Consider the following 19,590-nt stretch of genomic DNA (forward strand, 5'->3'; position numbering starts at 1 on the left):
TCCAACCTCTTGGATAACTTAGGCAAAGTAATCATTTTTCTGGTCTCAAGTTTCCTTATCTGAAGACTAAGGGATTGAGCTCTAACTTCTAGGGCTCATTTCAGATTTTAAAGTCGATGGTTACTCTTCTGATAGAACCAAAGTTAATAAAACATCAACTCTATTCTAAATAAAAATTTAGTTTTTGCATTGAACTTTATTGCTTCTACCTCAAGGATAAAGATGACCCATGGAGTAAAGAGCTGTAAACATCTTTCCAGTTGCTTAAGTCGTTGCTTTCGTTGTACAGAAGTTACTTTAGTTCTAGAACTAATATTGATAACTATTATTTGAGTGATTTCTCTGTTCCAAGCACTCTTCTAAGAGCTTTAAACATGGTATTGAGGTTTATCCTTTTACAACTTATGAGATAGGAAGTATTATTCATCTTATTTTACAGGTAGGGAAACTGAGGCACTAAGAAACGAAGTAAACCACCTGAAGTTAACATAAGTAGTAAGTGGTGGAGCCACGGTTTGAACTTAAGCAGTTGACTCTAGTCTCTGGAGCCCAGGCAGTTTTCTCAAAAATCTAGAGCCCATGTTATAAGCCAGTACATTAAGTTCCTTCCAAAAATCATGCCCTGTATAGTTTATCATTGGTGGAAATAAATATACTAATTAAAATTTGAAAGTCACATATTGGATCTCTGAAGGAAACAGGTGAATGTATTATTTGAATTCCATATCGCCATAGAGTCCTGACAGCTTTCTGTGATACCTTTGCATGATTCAAAGTAGCTACATTTTGAAATTAAGCCCAGTGATGACATGGTCTTCTCTGTCTCATACAGCACCTGGCGTATTGCTCAAGGAATCTTTGTTGGATGAATTAATGCATTAAAGAGAAAGAATTTTTCATTTTTTTGGTGAATGTATGTTTGAACTTGGTACATATCATTTTAATACCTAAACAATGAAAATAAAACCTTACTCCAATTAGAGGATGCATATTTTAGGTCCCAATAACTTTTCATTTCAAACGATATAATGTCAACATTGTATCAATTTGATTATCTTAAATAATTGAATACAAATCTTTGAAGCACATTTTCTTTTCTTAAAAGTGATTAAAGAGGGCCTAACTGTTCTTCACCTTGAAGTATTATATGTTCAGTGCATAATCATTATATAACTTTTTTTTTGTCCTTAGAGAACTTTACTGACAACTCTTCAACTAAAGGACCACTTTACCACTGTTTCTCAAAAGCACTATAGAACTTTCTAGATGAGAATGCAGCATAATCTCCCCTAAAGTTGAAATCAATGGGTCAAACCCTTCTTTTAGAGCATGCACCCTATTAATCATGCAGATTTAATTTTCCCCATGATAGCCCCCCGGGTTATCGAAGGTTTAATGCCTGTTTCTTTTCTTTGGTTTTTAAATACACAGTGTACTCATGACAGCAAATCAAAGCTGTTAGTGGCACCAGACAGGTAGAATTGATGCTGGGAACAGGGCCACTGCAAATTTTATTAAGACTGCAATCACTGAGAGCACAGCACACGTTGGGGGTTTAAATACCTCTCTCTGTGGCATTTGTCATATTAAGAGCTGCAGCATAAACAAAGGAAAAAGTAAATCAAATGTATGTAAACATTTCTAGATGCAGTAAGGAAGTCTGATCTCTAGGAAAGAAGACAGCCAGAAGTCTAACATTTTTGAAAACAGTCCTGATCTCTTAGAGTTAGATCTCTTGCCATTTGCCTCTGGGACATCCTATGTGTGTATTTGTTTTGGTCTTTTAGAGTTCTACTTATCTTATATACTGCGTATGTTTGCCAAAAATCTTCAACAACAGCAACAAAAGCCTCCAATAGACCAGGTCATCCCTAAGGATACATGGTGACGCTTTTCAGATTGCAGAGAAAGGGATTGACAGCAATCAAGTGCCCTGTTCAGTGTTGGGAAACTCTTGCTCTGGAGCCGATTAAGTTTGCCAAATGGCTCACCTTCCCTCCTCCTCACTCCCCAAAATGCCTCTCCCAAGTGTGGAGACATGGGTCTATTTTTGAGGCCCCCTGCAAATAAATAACCCTCTATGTAGAAGGGTTCTGTTCTCTTCTTGGTCTGCTTCTAGGGCTCTCATTTGCAGCTTTATACTGATGCCAAGCCACCTCTTCCCACTGGTGATCGCTGACTGAGAACCCTTGGTTCTAGCCTGTCTTCTGCCTAATCTTTTCCTTAATGGCTTAAATCTCCAAGAGGAAACAAGGCAATAATAGAAAATACAATTAGCAGGGAGCCCAATCCATTCCAACATCCATCTATTTTAATCTGGGTGTCAAGTATACTATACTCAACCAGTTTCTATACACAAAGCAGGATTCGTCTGAAAGTGATATTCACAGAACGTATAAGATCCGCCCTCAGCTCCAAATAAATAAATCATTTCATTAATAATTAAGGCAAAGGATATAAGGGAAGTATAAGGGAAATATGTAAGAATATAAGGGAAATATAAGAAAATTAGATATTTGTAGTTTTTTTTAATGGATCCTTTCCAATGATTAAAAAACTCAGAACAATGTTCTTTCTGGCTATAAAAAGAATAATTACATTATCGTATTAGAAGTGTTTAATTTCTGTGGTGTAGTGTTTATGAAACATTTTTTAAGGGAGAATATCCCTCTCGTCAAAATTGGAAATGTAAAATAAGAATCTGGTACTTCAGAGGTCATTCAACGCCTCCCCTGATGGCAGCCTCTCCTTGAAAACTTCGGCTGTACCACTCAGATCATCACACTCCATGGTGGTATCGCCCTGCCACTGTTTCAGTTAAAGACACATAGGAGAAACAGTAGGGATCATTCTTTGGATGCGCACATGCCTAAGGTAGAACATGAAGTAGATTGGAGAAAGAGACAACGCTGTCCCTTGACTTAGAAGAGAATTCCTTCCATAGGTCCCTGAGAAGTCACTTTGTCTCTTTTCAACCAAACAAAACTAATGCAGCAAGTATCATTGTTCAGGGCCGGTGTGGGGAGGGGAGACTACATAGAATTATGATGCTGAAAATGATGTTTTTACCTCTGTGAGGAACTAATTAAAAGAAATGATCTCAAACAGAAGGAACATTTCTAGTTACATATAAGGAAATCTTTCTGAGCCAATATGATTGATTTATCTTTGTTTTATAATTGCATATTCATTCTCATATCTGGAGACAGCTAAGGAACCATCTTAGCTAGGGGCAGAAGCCACAAACAAGGTATGATTGCCTTTAAGCTGGGTAAGACAAATCTCAATTTCAGATATATTAAAATGCATAATAAAGAAACAAAAAATTAGCCAATGCTTGTTGTAAGAAACCAATGACTGTGAGATTCACTCAAATATGGTAAAATATTTTAAAATGAACATTTAGAAAATGAAATTTTCTATGAAATATGACATACAGATTTCTCTGGCCCTCATTTATCCTGCCATGAGGCCTATCCTAAAGCCCACTGTCACAGAGGTACCCGAGAGAGGGGTTAACATTTCCAGAGGGAAAGCCTCCACAGTTGTGAGATTGACAGCTCTTTTCTGCATTCCAGGTGACTATGGAATTTGGGAAACCAGAGATTTCCCTGCCAATGGCAAATCAATATAGCTATATAGTTCACACCCAGGAGTGCTTCACTTTTCTATGTGAACTTACTGTTATTTTACTTTATGAGTCAATAACACCTAACCAAGTGTAGAAAATATTCATTGAGAAATCAGAACCCATATGGAATTTTAGTTTGGATCCTCCAAGCCACTACAGAATCATAAATTCCAGGTTTCTGCCCATAATCAAGAAAGAAGAGTCAAATGAGGAGAGAATTCACCAGTAGCTGCCACTCTCTGAACCTTTTCACTTCCCACTCCATCTAAGTGGCTCCCTTACTTCCTCAGCTTACTGTCTTTACGGGTTAATTCCCTCCCTAAGGAAATGACAGCTTCCGTGTTCTGTTTATCTTGATCCCACCCTGAACATTCTTCAGCCAATAGGCAAGAGTTGTGAATATCTAATCAACATAGGGATCGATTGCCTTTGACAAAACTTTTCCCATCCTTGAGTTTGTTCTAGAGCAGAATGGAGCAACAGAACTACAAAACTAATATGTAAAACCAATGAACAGAAAGGTTGATATCACTTGATTAAAATAGTATAATATTTGGAAGAAGTCATTTTTTCCAAAGCATGAATACAAGCATTAATTCTTCCTCATTATAAAGGTCTCTTTATAAAAGTTCAGAAAGTATAAAGCTATATAAAGTATATGATGGAAGGTTACCAACCCCCCCATGTAATTCTATATGCAGAGATGATGACTATTAACAATTTGGCATTTATACTCCAGTGTATAATATATAACATACTGTTCTTTAACTTACTTTTTCACTTATGAACACATTAATATTTCTAATGGGTTAATATTTCTAAAGAAATAGGATATTGCCTTGCACATGGTAAGCACTATGTAATTATTAATTAAATTACTACTAATAAAAACAGCAAATAATTATATCGTGCTTACTGTGTGCCGGTATTAATTCATGTAATCATTGCAAAAACCTAAGAGGTAGGTCCTATTTTTATCCCTGTTTTAGAGATGAGGAAAATGAGATTCAGAGACAGGAAACAGACCCAAGTCACATATACGGTGGAAAGTCTTAGAAATTAATACATATAGATCGATCTCATCCTTTTTAATGGTCACACGGAATTTCATCACATATTATGTCAGTCTCCTATTGATGCAAATTTAAATTATTTTTTAAAATTTACTATTATAAACAACTTTGTGATAATCTTGAGTATATACTTCTGTAAATAATTCCCTTAGATAAATTTTTAGAAGTTAAATTATTGAGACAAATCTATACACATTTTAAAGTTTGATGGTTATTAAAAACAAAAAACATATCCACTAGGCTACACCAAATTATAAGAATAATTGCAAGTGCTGGTTTCCCACACCCTGTCTATTGTTGTTATTCTAACTGATGTTCTTTGTAAGTAATCTGTCTTTTCTTTAATAATTAACATCACCTTTTTGTCTTTGGTTCATTATGTATTAGGTTCATTATAATGTGTCTGTGTGTACAAGTATTTCTATATCGGCTCTTTATTTTTACTATTGGGACTTGGTGTACATCTCGTACTTGAAGATTTAAGTTTTCATCAGTTTTGGCAAGTTCTCAGTTGATGTTCTTTGTAAGTAATCTGTCTTTAATAATTAACATCACCTTTTTGTCTTTGGTTCATTATGTATTAGGTTCATTATAATGTGTCTGTGTGTACAAGTATTTCTATATCGGCTCTTTATTTTTACTCTTGGGACTTGGTGTACATCTCGTACTTGAAGATTTAAGTTTTCATCAATTTTGGCAAGTTCTCAGGCATCATGCTTTTGAGTATAGCTTCTCTTATATTTCTCTATTCTCTCTTTCTATAATTTACATCCTTAATTATTTCTTTTTTTATCCTTAATTATTTCTTAAATTCAATTTCATCTTTCCTATCTCTCTGCACTGAATTCTTAATTCTGAAGAGCTGACTTCTAATGTGTGAATTATCTCTTTATCTCTAATATATCATTATTCAACCGCTGAATTTTAATTTTAACCATTATATTTTTCATTTGTTAAAATTATATTTAATTCTTTATCGGAACTGCCTTTCTTCTTCCTAATGTATTTTACTTTTTTGTTGCTCCTCTTTTTGTGTCTTTAGTTTAAACATATTTATTTTAGAGTATCTGTTATATTGTGTTGTTAATCGAATTTTCTGGGGTTTAAATCACTTTGTATATTGTGTCAGCTAATTCTCACTCAAGGCGGGTTGTTTCCTGTGGATGCGATAATTTTGTATTGTGAACTCATCCTCAGTGTGGCTTTACCTATGAAAACCCTATGTAACCTGTGTAAGGTGTTTCTTTTTTCAGCTTTTTTGTTGTTAAAATTTTGACCAGGGACTAATTTTTAACATTTTTCTTTTAAAGTATGGTTTATTTACAACATTGTATTAGTTTCAGGTGTTCAGCAAAGTGATTCAGTTTTTTTTCAGATTATATTTCATTACAGGTTATGACCAGATATTGAATATAATTCCTGTGCTATACAGTGAATCCTTGTTGCTTATCTATTTTATGTATTTTTTTGTATCTGTTAATCCCATATTCCTAATTTGTCCCTCCCTCTCTCCGTCTCCTTTCTGGTAACCATAAGTTTGTTTTCTGTGTCTGTGAATCTGTTTCTGTTGTGTATATAGATTGATTTGTATTATTTTTTAGATTCCATATATGTCTTTCCACATATTTGTCTTTCTCTGAATGATTTACTTCACTAAGTATAATATCATCTAGGCCCATGTATGTTGCTGCAAATGACAATATTTCACTTTTTTTATAGCCAGGTAATGTTCCATTTTATATATACCACATCTTCTTAAGCCAGTCATTTGTTTATGGGCACTTGGGTTGTTTCCATGTCTTGGCTATTGCATATAGTGCTGCATTGGGGTGCATGCATCTTTTTTAATTAGAGTTTTCATTTTTTTCTGGATATATGCCCAGGAATGGGATTGCTGGATCATATGGTAGCTCTATTTTTAGTTTTTTAAGGAAGCTTCATACTGTCTTCCCTAGTGGCTGTGTCAATTTACATTCCCACCAATAGTGTAGGAGGGTTCCCTTTTCTCCACACCGTCTCTAATTTATTATTTGTAGACTTTCTGATAATAGACCTTCTCACCAGTATGAAGTGATACCTCATTTTGGTTTTGATTTGCATTTCTCTATTAATTAGCAATATTGAGCATCTTTTCATGTGCCTGTTGGCTATCTCTATGTCTTTTTTGGAAGACCTGGGACTAATTTTTATGTGAATTTCTCCAACTGGGGATTCCCAGACTCGCTGTGCTGGCAGCATGAATTCAAAACCAAATCTAATTGAGATACAGTCCTGAGTGTTGGCTATTCATTCATAAGAACACTTGTTTTTTCTTCTTAGGAAGAGAAAGACAAACCTCTGTGTTGTCTTTCTATGCCAACGGGTAGAATTTTTCTGGCCTATCTTTTCACTTCAGTGGTTCTCAGCTTTTTACAAGGGTATCAGCGCTAACTTCCACTTCACAGGGACCCAAGACCTTGACTTTTTCCCTTTAAGAGTCTCAAAACCAATCTTCTACATTATAGAAATGGGCACTTGTCTCATTACGTGGAGGACAATGACCAACCAGCTCGTGATCTTACTGCTCTGCTTTTCCAATTTCCATTCATTCCTGACTTCTGAATATTTACATTTTTTCCTTATGAGTTATACAACTAACCCGGCATTTCTGGCTGTTTGTAGTAGGAAGATTTTCATAGTATCTTGTTGGCCGTGTTGCTGGAGTTCTAAGTGTTTAATCCCAGGCTTGTGTATCTAGTACATAAAGATTCCGTGAGTCATCATTTCAAGCATTCTCTTACAATATTCACAAATCCTTTGCCCTCTTTTCTTTCCTGGCAAAACTCCATTGCTTATATCTTGCCTTTGGATTTGGCTTTCTACTTATTCCAACTTATACCTGTACTGCTGAGCAACCCTGCGGGAAAACCTGCAATGAAGCAACCTGATGCCAACTCTGTATTCTTAGCCCTGTTCTCTGCTAAAATCTGAATGTGGCCCAGCAAGCCTAGTTTCCCTGTGAGTCATCTCCCCCATTCCCCACAGCTATTTTAAAACCTTTCCACTCTCCTCACCCCTCTACTCCCCCTTTACAGAAGTATTTTCAGAAGATAACCTTACTTCCTACTTCCTAGAGGAAATGCAGCCCATCAGAACAGAGCTTTCTCAAATCCCATCTGCCCAACTTCTGAACTCATTTATACTGGCATACACCTCTTTTCTCCTTCTTCCTATTACAAGGAAGGAAGTTTCTTCTTCCTGTCTAAGTAATCATATAATTGACCACTGAAGCTGGGATATTTTTGAAAGTAAAAGAAGGACTCTATTAATAATTATTCCAGGACAACAGGTGGAAACCAGAACTGTCCTGGGCAAACTGGGACATGCGGTCACTCCCTATATAAAGTTTATTGCTGAATACATCTCTTTTGCCTTCCCAAGCACCACAGTCCCTTGACTATTCCACCTGTCTCCTGTATATTCAAATTTTCCTTCTCTCTGAGTTCCTTCTCGTTAATATTTTAACACTGTCCATGTTTTTTCTTAAATATTTCAATCTTTTAAAAAGAGAAATCGTGCAAAACCATACTTCCTATGTGCCAAAGATGCCTCTAACTACTGCTAACTTTTTTGACTCATCCCTTTTCTCTGCCAAATTTATCGAAAAAAATTGTCTACATACACTGTCTCTCTGTTTTTCAGTTCCTGTTCTCCTTCATTCACAGAATTCTGGCTTCTTCCCCATCCCCATTCTGACTACTCTTGACAATGTCACACATGATTCTCTCGTTTTTTAATAGAACAGACAGTATTCAGTGTTACCCCATTTCTTAGGTGCCTCTATCTGTGCAGCCTTGAGTGAATTAGTTATCCTCTGTGTTTCTCGGTTTCCTAAGATGGTACAATTATAGGCCCTTCCTCAGTGACTATTAGTGAAAATTAAAATAAAATAATACGTGTAAAGCATTTACGATTTTAAAATGTTAGCCATACCATTGCTCATCCTTTTTGAAAAACATCCATGTTTGGTCATGGTTGAGTTAGATGGTTCCATCAGTAATTTTGCATGCCACTGTCTGAATCTTTTAAGGCAAGGCGGCAGAGTAGAATATCTTTACATTGCCATTCCAGAGACCCGGCGGTCTGAGGATGGCAATCTAGAAAGGGAGCTAGCTTTACTTCTGTGTCCAAGGGTGTTTCTTTCGTGTTTGTTATGGCTGCTAAGATTTAGCAAACACACTGTACTAAATCCATAACCTGGCATGCTTAACCTCATTAGAAGCTCACAGTGGCAGACAAACCATATCTTTCCCTGACATACCTATTTGCCCTCAGTGTAGCCCCACATCAAATAGCACTTACAGGGCTCTCATTCTGATCTGCTCAAACTAATTTGCAGAGTTACTGATAAAAATACATAGCAAATGCTCATCTGTCCTAACTGACCATGGCCAGCTTCATCTTTAGCCTTCAGCATTGCCAAGACAGCAGGCATTTGAAGGTATATTGGGATTCTTCCAGTGACTTCTTAGTTGCCTTTTCACCTGCTCTGAGTTGTTGGTTGAATTGGCCCTTCCTTTAAAATAGGTTATGTTTGCATTATATCTTGTGGACATGCCTCAACTATTTCTTTAGGTGGAAGCCAATTTTTCAGAGCTTCAATAGCCAAAGCAGATTTGCTACAAAATTTATCTTCTAATAGTAATAATTATAGTTGATACCATTTACTAAATGCATATTATATACCAGCAGCTGTGCTAAGCATGTCACATATTTTCGTGTATATTGACTAATAAGGATTAGAATGGAGTAGAAATAGACATGTGTGCTAAAATGAGCATCGTACCTACTGGTAGAGTAACTTTAAATGATATTATGAGCTCTCAGTACTAGCAAGATTAATAAAATCTCTAGCATATATTAATTATTAACACAATGAACATGATCGCTTCAGTGTTTGGAAGAAAGGAGAGTGTTCAGTTTTACTGATAGGCATGATACAAAACTAAATGGGAAGGCAAGACCAAACTGTTTAATTGAACTCCAACTAATGAGATCTGTGATAATTTTCTCTAGGCCAAAGCTAAAGCAAATGGTTTCAATATCTTTGAAGACAGTAACCTAAACAATCAGTATTTGATGTTATAATTCAGTGGGCTCATGTTTCATACCTTGAAGAGGAAAACATTTATGATGTTGTACACAAATGAATAACATTGGTTCTGTATCCCTCCACATATAGTTCAAGGAAACGCTGGATCTAGGCAGACATTCACTGTGTCTGAAAGTGGGACTGAGTGTGTTTGTATGTTTATTTAATTTTCACTCAATAAGTTACATCAGGTGGTTGTTGCATTCTGAGCTTTAAATAGCATCGATAATTTAAAAGATATTAAATTCTAGCAGCTGTGCTAAAAATATATTCTTTTTACATCTGACAACCACTGTTCCCTCCAGCCTCATTCCTTTCCATGAACAGTTAATTGAAATGAGATCATTAAAGCTGTGAGAAGAAGGTCTAGCTAGGAAATAAAGATAATCTTAAAGGAGCTAATAGAAAACTGTATGATTGAGAAGGAAGAAATGTAGGAAAGGGTCGATTTTGGCCTAAGAGAAGGGTGACACCCAAGTAAGCTATGGGGAAACTGTGAAGTCTTCCCAAGCTGAACTATAATTTGTGCCAGTGTGTGATAATCACTTTATCAATCATATAACAGAAAAGCAGAAAAGGAAGTGATAATTCTTATAGTCAACATTTACTGAGTTTTACAAAGGGTCAGACACTCTGCTAAATACTACCAGTAACTTATCTCATTGAATACTCACAACAAACCCCACTTTGCAGATAAGAAAACTGAGAGCCAGAGAGGTTAATTCTAAGGCCTGTAACAGGAGGAGCTGGGAAGCGTTTTGCACTCAGTTTACTCACCTCGTATAGGCATGCTGGTAGTTTCTATTTTTAAGCAAAATATGTTATAATTTTAAGTCAAGAAGGAGCTGAGGACCAAATGGATAGAATCCCTAGCTCGATCTGGATTCTGATTTCTCAGTGAAGATATTTCACAACCAGTTGTTGGATTAATTGACTTTAAAGGAACACTTTAAAAAACGGAAAATATTTTGACAATGTAACTCACAGAAGTAGGACCATTTGGGGTTATACATTTTGAGCCAGTATTATATTTTTCTCGACCCTTTGTGACAATACAATTGGAAAGAAGTTACTTTTTTTCTTTTCTTTTTGATACATTTTAAAGACACGTCTTTTATGCTGAAAAAAGATAAAATGAATATCTTCAAATTTATAAACAAGGGAGAAGACGTTCTAAAATGGTATCCTATTGTTTTAGTATTATAGTGACTTTAGTTGGTTTTGGTTAATTGATGGGCTGTAGATGGAATATGACCTGTCATACAAAGGAAATTTTTTTTTTCTCTTTTCAATTTTTTGAGTGCTGACCTAACGGTCTAATATCTGGAATAAATGAGGGAAATGCACTACATACTGCCTCTCTGTTTCGCAAGCTGAAATACAGCCTTCACAGTAGAGCGTGGGGCCCTCTGCTAGCACTGTAATGGGAAGGAACGCAACTCCTTACCCTCAACTTCCAGCTTCGCCAATTTGGAATATGCCGTCCCGAGGCTGTTTTTTGCCACACATCGATAATGTCCTGCATCTTCCTTTTGCACATTATGAATCCTTAAACTCCCGGATTCAAGAACCGCAGTGCGGGAGTTTTCCTGCCAGGGATAGGGACATGAATTAAAAATGGCCATAGGTCTGTCAAGGACACATTTGCTATGTTTCATCTAGTCATCACTATCATTCTTATCAAAAATATTTTAACATTTATTTGGCATTTACTATGGGTAACATACAATAATAAATGAGATAGTATAAGATTACCAAAATTAATTTTAAACAATGCCATAAGATACAGTTATTTTTATTTTCTTTCATTATATGAGGACCCCAAGGCTTATTGAATGTCCTACATCAACAAGCCTTATTTTAGGAGTTTATTTGATATGTAAAAAAGTCACATCCAGGTCTGTTTGATTAAAAGCATTGCTTTTAACAGCCATGCTTACTGCCTATATGGTATCCTTAGCAGAATATATGTCCTTTGAAAAGTTGGAAAATTCTACAGATAATACAAAAATTGGTCTTTACAGTTCAAATGTTACATCAATCTTCTCTCTGGGGACTCTAAATTCAGTAGTATATATAGAGCCACCCCCTGCTTTTATTGTAGAAAATATTTATAACAAAAGGAAAGCCACAGAATTATATAGATTACCATAAAAAATGAAAATTATTTGTTTTATTTTAAATAAAACAAAGCTAATTGATATTATGTTTTATTTCAATTAACTGACATATATCAACACCTATGTATTCCCCATGGAATACTCTGAGTACAGTAATATGAAAAACATAATGTCTTTGACCTCACTGAGTTCACAGTTAGTAGGTTATACAAGGATGGAAAGAGACGATGGTGATGCAGTATAGTAATTTATCAATAAATGTAGGTATAAGATACAAAGCAGTACAAAATAAGCATGTGAATAATACATTTCAAGTTTGACTACTGTATGTGATTGAGGTTGTTGTCAAGGTGGTTTGTTCACCAGTCTTGAGTCTTGGTGCTCTAACTTCACTCCAGAATGTTCTCATTCTTTTTCTTCCAAGCCTTTTTTCTCTCTCTCCTCCCAGAAACTATTTGTCAGGTCTAAAGCCTGGAGCTTAGTTCCATTTTTTAAATCTCTTTAGTCTCAAAGATTCAATGTTGAAAAATAAATGATTCAAATACCAACCAACAAAAAAGACTGTAGCTTTGCTCTGCTTTGCCTCCTTTATCATCCTTAACACTACTGATTCCTATCTCTTTTTTCCCCTACTCAGCCCCAACTGGAATGCCTTACAATTTGCATATATGGGAACAGAAATATTAAAGTTTGGTTAAATGTTGTACACGGAAAAAAAGTTTATACTAAGTTTATAAGTGTGCGACTGAGTTTGCAAAGGATTGTTGTATTTGAAAATGTGTTGTATATACATGTTTTAACATAACAATCACTTACCCTGAGAGCACTGTCCCCCTTGATCCACAACACTGATGGTTTGGGATTGCCCATTGTAGTACATGGTAGAACTGCCTTTAATCCTTCTATTATTTTTACGTTTATGGGAGGACGAGTTATTTTAGGTTCTAAAGGGAAATGAAGGTTAAAAATTAAAAAGCAATATGGCTTTATTAAACTTAGAGTTTCTAAGTTTATGTTTAATTATAAATATACATTAAAAATATTCTTAGGCTTATTATAATACAGAATTCGCCAAATGCTAAGACATGTTTTTAGTGGCTATCAAACAGAATCACTTTTGAAAATTTAGGTTATCTCTGTTTTATCTTATTTGAAAAATCAGTCCGTAAAACATAGTAGGAGTTTAAAATTATCATAGTATTCTTCACTTTAAAAATAGTTAATAAAAAGTTGATTAAAATAAACTGATAGCAATTCAACATTACGTAATTCATAGCAACAGACCTGAAAACATATGAAAGTAAAGTTTTGATATAAGTTTTATTTGTATAATTCTGAGTTATGACCTACTTTCCCTTTGGTTTCCATCTTAATCTGACTATTAAGTTTGATGTAAAAATTAGACACATTTATCCTCCAGAAAATAAATCAGATGTTACTATAATTGTAATCAGAGAAATTCTGTAATACAATTCAGAGTAACTCTACTCTGCAAAGCCAACTTGTGTATACTGTTCTGTGAAACACTCCTAAATTAATTTTTTCAGAAGAAATAGTTTATGTCAGTTAATTTTTATTCTCCAATATTGAGCTTTCAGAGGAAGACGTTATTAAATCTATTGCATAGAAGGATTGACAAGTTCAGGATGCCAGTTATTTTACTATTTGAAACATTCATAAAATAATGAAAACTACATTTATTTCCTAAGGAATCTTATGTTACAGATACAAAACAGAAGACTGTCTTTGCAGGAGAGACTACTGAGAAATAGATGCATTTTATTTCTTTCAGGTCATGTGCCATAATCAATTTGTTACTTTGACATAGAAGAGCAGGAAATAAGGATTTTTGCCCTTCTACTTCAATTGTGTGTGTGTGTGTGTGTGTGTGTGTGTAGGAACATGGTTTGGTGGTGGTTATAAGTGATATTTGCAAAGACTGCATGCATGGTCTATTGATTTTTAATCTAGCCATTTATTGCCATTTAGAGGTGGTATGATCCTGCAGTGTGGCAAAGATACAAGACAGGCTTTAAACATGTTATAGGAAAAGATCAACTGACGTTGTCACTTTGTCTGCATTCTAAAGCATACAATGCTCACTCTCATCAATGACAGTGAATACCTACATTTAGGTAATGACTAGGCACCTTAATTGTGAGTTGAGTTGTCATACAGCTATTGGCAAAAGCTTAGCTTAGGAGTTGATACACCTGTGATATAGTCAAAGAGAGTATTATTCATTCCTTCCATTGGGCTCCCTGAACTGATCCCTATGGCAAACCTGAGTCACAGATAATGTCTTAGGCAGAAAACCTTTGCTTAAAACAAATAACTCCTGTCTTCTCAATGAAATAGATGTCTTTGTCATCTGTTGGTGAGAGGTCAGGAGAACCTTTGCGGGCAATTGAATATAAAGAAAACTAGGAATGAACTGAGTATTGACGTGGAGTCATGGATTCCCCACCCTAAGGGAGCATGATTCAGGTGGAGCCATGAGCACTGACTAATCAGAACTGGTCATCTTGTTGAAGTGGGATGCTGGAAGTGTCCTGCTATGCCAAGACTGAACCCTTAGTTGTTGGACCATAAGGCATCTGGGGGAGGGAACTCCCGAAGGAGGTCTGAGGGCAGTTGGAGTAGCAATGGGGGTGGGGACCTTGAGGGTCTCAGGAAACAGCTCTTTAGCAAGCAGTGTGGAAGCATTCCAAAATTTTAACAGTTGGGATGGCCACACCAGTGTATACCCACCTGAATGGGTGAGCTTTCCTAAGGAGAGAGTGGAGAAAAGAAGAGGAGAGAAGAAAAAAAGAGGATTTAGGATAGAACCAAAATCAAGAACATGTAGTGCCAGAAAAACATGAGCAGTATTCAAAGGAAAAGTAGTACCACAAAGTAGTGAAGTACTTAAATGTACTCTGTCTTTGGAATCACACCTTCATTCTTCAGCAAAAGAGAACATCCCAACTTCCTTACTTGGTGTTCTTACTGCCCCACATGCTGAAAGAAAGCCTGCTTGTGGGTACATCCCAACCTATTTACCCTCAGAACCCCCAGATCAGCTTTCCCACGATGTCCCACTAGCCCCACTACGTACCTATCATAGTTAATCTCGGATAGCATTTATAGGTGTGATCAAACATAAAAGATTAACAGACATGTGAGAACAACCATGAACATGAAGAAAGAGAATCAAAATAAAATCAAAACTTAGCCTGAAGAAAACAGAAATAAAGCAGGTCAAAGAAGAAAATGCTTTTAAAAAATGCATTAATAGTATCCTTAGATGAGTGAATATTGCATCATACACATACAGTTGGCTATGAAAAAAAGGAGCAGTCAGGGAAAAAATAATACCTAGAAATTAAAAATACGGGTTTTTAAGATCAAAGTACAGAATGTAAGGTCAGAATAGCAGAATGGTCATACTGAAGACCAAATTCATGATATAGAAGGAAAAGCCAAATATATCTCCTAGAAAGTAGAATATCAAGATAGATATGTGGGAAATATGAGGAGAAAAAATTGGAGTGCAAAATAAAGACTTTCAGCCACACAAACATTCAGAAAATACATCTCACGTGCTCGCACTGAAAAGAAGCAGCAAACCACTTCCTCCAGAAAAACAATAACAATAAAACCAAAAGATAAAAGATGTAAGAAATAGTGATAAAATCAACAACAAAAACTCATAATAAACGTTCCGGGTGGAACTGGATTCCACCGTGCTTTGTATGGTGCCAATATGCATGTTTCTGTGATTTTTCCCATCAGTAGTGTGATGTCAGAGAGGAGAAAATAAAGGTTACTTCATTACAAGGTTGAGAGTTTGCAAGCAGAAGGTACTATAGCACAGGGGGTCATGAGATTTGAGGATGCTGGTAAGGGCTGCGTGATGATGCCACACTAGGTAGGAGAGAGAACTAAGTGAAGAGAGAATTGAATGAAGTACCCATTGGGGGTCGATGGAACAGAGACCCCCCCCAATGGAGTTAAGGGCAGGAGAACATGACCATGATGGTGACGGTATGGAGTGGGAGGAAGGGTGTGAGAGAGCTAGACGCTGTTCTTAGCTGAGAAAGAGACAGATGGAGTTTGTGCCTTCTGTTTGGAGGCAAATCATGAGTGTGGGAAACTACTTTCCTCATCGGACAGAGCTGGAAATAGAAATGTCCATGTTCAGGATGTGACCTACTGGGGTTTAAGATTTGAAATACAGTCCATTTCCTGGGGGTGACAAGGTCATAGATTGGGTAGACTGAGAAAGAGTTAAGGCAAACATCACTGGACTTGTGAAGGTCAAGGAGCTATAGGATGAAGTGGACAGTGGCTCTGAATCATGGCTGTTGAAATCCCTTAGGATAATGGCAGGAGTAGGAATGCATAGAAATTTAATAAATCTGGAATCAAAATCTTTGAGAAATATGGGAGAGGACCTAGAAGTGAGTAGCTGACTTGATGAATAGAGTTAGAGAGAATGTCAAAATGGCAAAAGCCCTCATGAGAGGAAAGGTTTTGCACAGGAATACAAAATATAATGGCCTAAAAGCCGCAATGAAATATCAGTACATGCCAGCCTTGTTGACATGAAGTGGGGAAGAAACAGCCCCCCTTTAAGCAGAAAAGTCACTCAAGTTTGAAAAGTCGCTCAAGAAAATCAAGTTTGAAACAAGGCAAAAAGGGTAGAAGAAGTGTCTGCAAAGAGGTTTTAGATTAAAAGGGTGTTTGGTTGTAATGAAACCGTTTTGAAGGCATGGGGTAAAGATTCTAAAGGGAAGTTCCTGGTGAAAGATGTCAGGGTGGCGCAAATAAAGAGACATATAAAGGCATGAAAATGGGAGACGGTAGAGAACAATGAGGCTTGCCTGTAGGATGGTGGTTGATAGCAGGAATAAGAGGTGTGGGACTGTCTCAAGGTTGTGATTTGAACTTGAACTTGCCGGGCTGCCTGAACATACAGGTATGCGGGAGGCTCTATTTACTGCCCGCTTCAAAATGTACCAAGTCAGCTTTGAAATCAAAGGATGATTCTCTTTCCTACTCACTCATCTTCACTTGCAGAGCTCCACAACTCTCGGCAGCTCCTCCCACGCCATTGTTGGCTATGCAGCAGTAAATGCCGTCATCGCTGTCTTCCACGCTCAGGATGGTGAGGAGCTGACCGTTCTCCCGAATGCTGTACCGGGTGTCAAAGAGCCTGTGGGTCGCAGAGGATTATGGCAGGTTAGGGCCCCATCTGTGATTTTTTTGGCTGTGATTAAATGATCAAACAGATGACTTGCCAATGGAGGAAGTAGACTAAAGGTAAGAGGAAATTCGATTGAGTTCTGAATAATAGAATAAGCTTATTTGGGAGTTGAAAGCTAACATTATATTCTAATCTTTCCTAGCCTCCAATAATCAAAGCAGTGCTGAGTCCTTCAAAAATAACTTCAAAAGCTGATGTCTGTTGATGAGACCAAACATACAATTTATTTAGGAAAGTATATCATTACCCAAGATATGAGTTCTGCCCCATATTTACTGGGAAGTAGCAGCTAGATAATGAAAACACACACACACACACACACACACACACACAAGTGCGAGTAGCAGAAAGGGATAAACAGATGTTACTGTATATAAATGAGATAAACAGCAAGGACCTGCTGTATAGCACAGGGAAATATATTCAATATCTTGTAATAACCTATAAGGGAAAAGAATCTGAAAAAGAGCATGTGTGTGTATGTGTGTGTGTGTGTGTGTGTGTGTGTGTGTGTGTATGTATGTATATATGGACCGAATCTCTTTGCTGTACACCTGAAACTAATACATTGTAAATCAACTATACCTCAATTTTTTAAAATGGAAAAAAAAAGAAAGAGTTAAATATTTATGGAAGTAACTACCACTTAACTATTTGTTCATTCATTAATCAAATGTTTGTTGAGGGCCTAACAAGTGCCAGGCACAGTTCTAGTTCCCTGGGATACATAAGGAAGCAAAAAAGGTTCAAACTGTAAAAATACAGGTTTTACATATATTATCTCACTAAATGACATGCAACGTGAATGTTGAGAAGGGAATTAGGACAAAAGAAAGAAATTTGAGAGGAAGCGTCAACCTAAAAGTGAGTTTTATGACCAAATATCCTTTACACTAAATCTGTATATTAGGCAGAGTAAAGCACCCCACCCCCAGCAAAGACCCATGTCTGAATCCCCAGAACCTGTGAATATGTTACCTTACATGGCAAAAGGGATTTTGCAGATGTCAAGGATCTTAAAATAGAGTATCCTGGATTATCCAGAGGGACCCAATGTAATCATTAGGGTCCTTAAAAGATGGAAGAGGGAAGCAGGAGGATCAGAGGATGAGCTGTGACGGTGGAGGCAGAGTATGGAGTGACACAGCTGCTGGCTTTGAAAATGCAGGAAGGGGCCAAGGAGCGTAGGCAGCTCTGAGAAGCTAGGGAAGGCAAGAAATCAGACTTTCCTCTGGAGCCTCCAGAAAGCACGCAGCCCCGCCAACACCTGGATTTTCACCCAAAGAGCCCTATTTCAGACTTCTGAACTCCGAAACTGGGAGAAATAAATTTGTGTTGTTTCAAGCCACGAAGTGTGTGGTAATTTGTTACAGTAGAAATGGGAAAAACTAACACGACTTGAAAACAAAAACTGTAAAGGGAATGGATTTTTGATTTTTCTAATTCAGTGTGTGATGGGTGGCTCCTATCACACACTGATCTTAAAGAGGAAAAAAGGGATGTAGTAATTTTTGGTCTAATGTGACTAAGGATAATATAATCACTGGGTAGTTCATTAAATCACATTAAATAACTGAGGATAGCCATGATATTCACTCTCATGTAATTTTTGCTTTGTTTTTTTGCTATGTGTAAGTTTTCATGGAAAATATGAATATTGGAATATCTTACAGATGTGCTTGTGGGCCAAGAGTCCAGCCACTCTGTGAAATATAAACTTCCAAGATTTATAATCTGTTGTATCACTGCTGCTTAATTCAAGTACAAAGATTGCTTTTAGATTGTGAGGGACACAAGTATTTATAATTTTCAAAATACAAATTGTTCTTCTCCTTTTTTATTGAAGTATACTTGATTTACAATATTATATTAGTTTCAGGTGTACATAGCATAGTGATTCAGTATTTTTACAGATTATACTCCATTAAAAGTTATTACAAGATAATGGCTATGATTCCCTGTGCTATACAATATATCCTTGTTGCTCATCTATTTTCTACATAGTAGTATGTATCTCTTAATCCCATACGCCTAATTTGCCCCTCCCCCATCCCTCTCCCCTTTGGTAACCACTAGTTTGTTTTCTATGTGAATCTCTTTCTGTTTTGCATATGCATTCGTTTGTATTAATTTTTAGATTCCATATGTTGGTGGTATATATTCCATTGTATATATGCACCACATCTTTATCCATTCATCTGTCGATGGACACCTAGGTTGCTTCCATGTCCTGGCTATTGTCAGTAGAGCTGCAATGAACATTTTGGTACATGACTCTTTTTGAATTATGGTTTTCTCAGGGTATATGCCCAGAAGTGGGATTGCTGGGTCGTATGGTAGTTCTATTTTTAGTTTTTTAAGGAACCTCCATACTGTTCTCCATAGTG

The 19,590-nt window shown here is 36.6% G+C and overlaps 1 protein-coding gene across 16 annotated transcripts in view; it reads right to left on the reverse strand.

Annotated features, from left to right (window-relative positions):
- The window catches only part of MUSK (muscle associated receptor tyrosine kinase), a 94,275-nt gene that overhangs the window by 57,569 nt on the left and 17,116 nt on the right, over nucleotides 1-19,590 (reverse strand). For 7 of the 16 annotated variants that reach the window (XR_008618175.1, XM_055087032.1, XM_055087023.1 and 4 more), the window contains exons 3-7: nucleotides 17,001-17,152; nucleotides 14,707-14,724; nucleotides 12,772-12,899; nucleotides 11,283-11,424; nucleotides 1,564-1,593 (exon numbers count right to left, since the gene is read on the reverse strand). Coding sequence is in view for 15 of the 16 variants with exons in the window: in XM_055087032.1 (XP_054943007.1) it covers nucleotides 1,564-1,593; nucleotides 11,283-11,424; nucleotides 12,772-12,899; nucleotides 14,707-14,724; nucleotides 17,001-17,152 (470 nt within the window). In the remaining variant the exon portion in view is untranslated. The remainder of the gene's footprint in view (nucleotides 1-1,563; nucleotides 1,594-11,282; nucleotides 11,425-12,771; nucleotides 12,900-14,706; nucleotides 14,725-17,000; nucleotides 17,153-19,590) is intronic. The other 9 variants (XM_007106098.4, XM_028493666.2, XM_028493670.2 and 6 more) reach the window with 3 other exon arrangements.

Source organism: Physeter macrocephalus, chromosome 9, assembly GCF_002837175.3.
Source record: "Physeter macrocephalus isolate SW-GA chromosome 9, ASM283717v5, whole genome shotgun sequence".
Taxonomy (NCBI): domain Eukaryota; kingdom Metazoa; phylum Chordata; class Mammalia; order Artiodactyla; family Physeteridae; genus Physeter; species Physeter macrocephalus.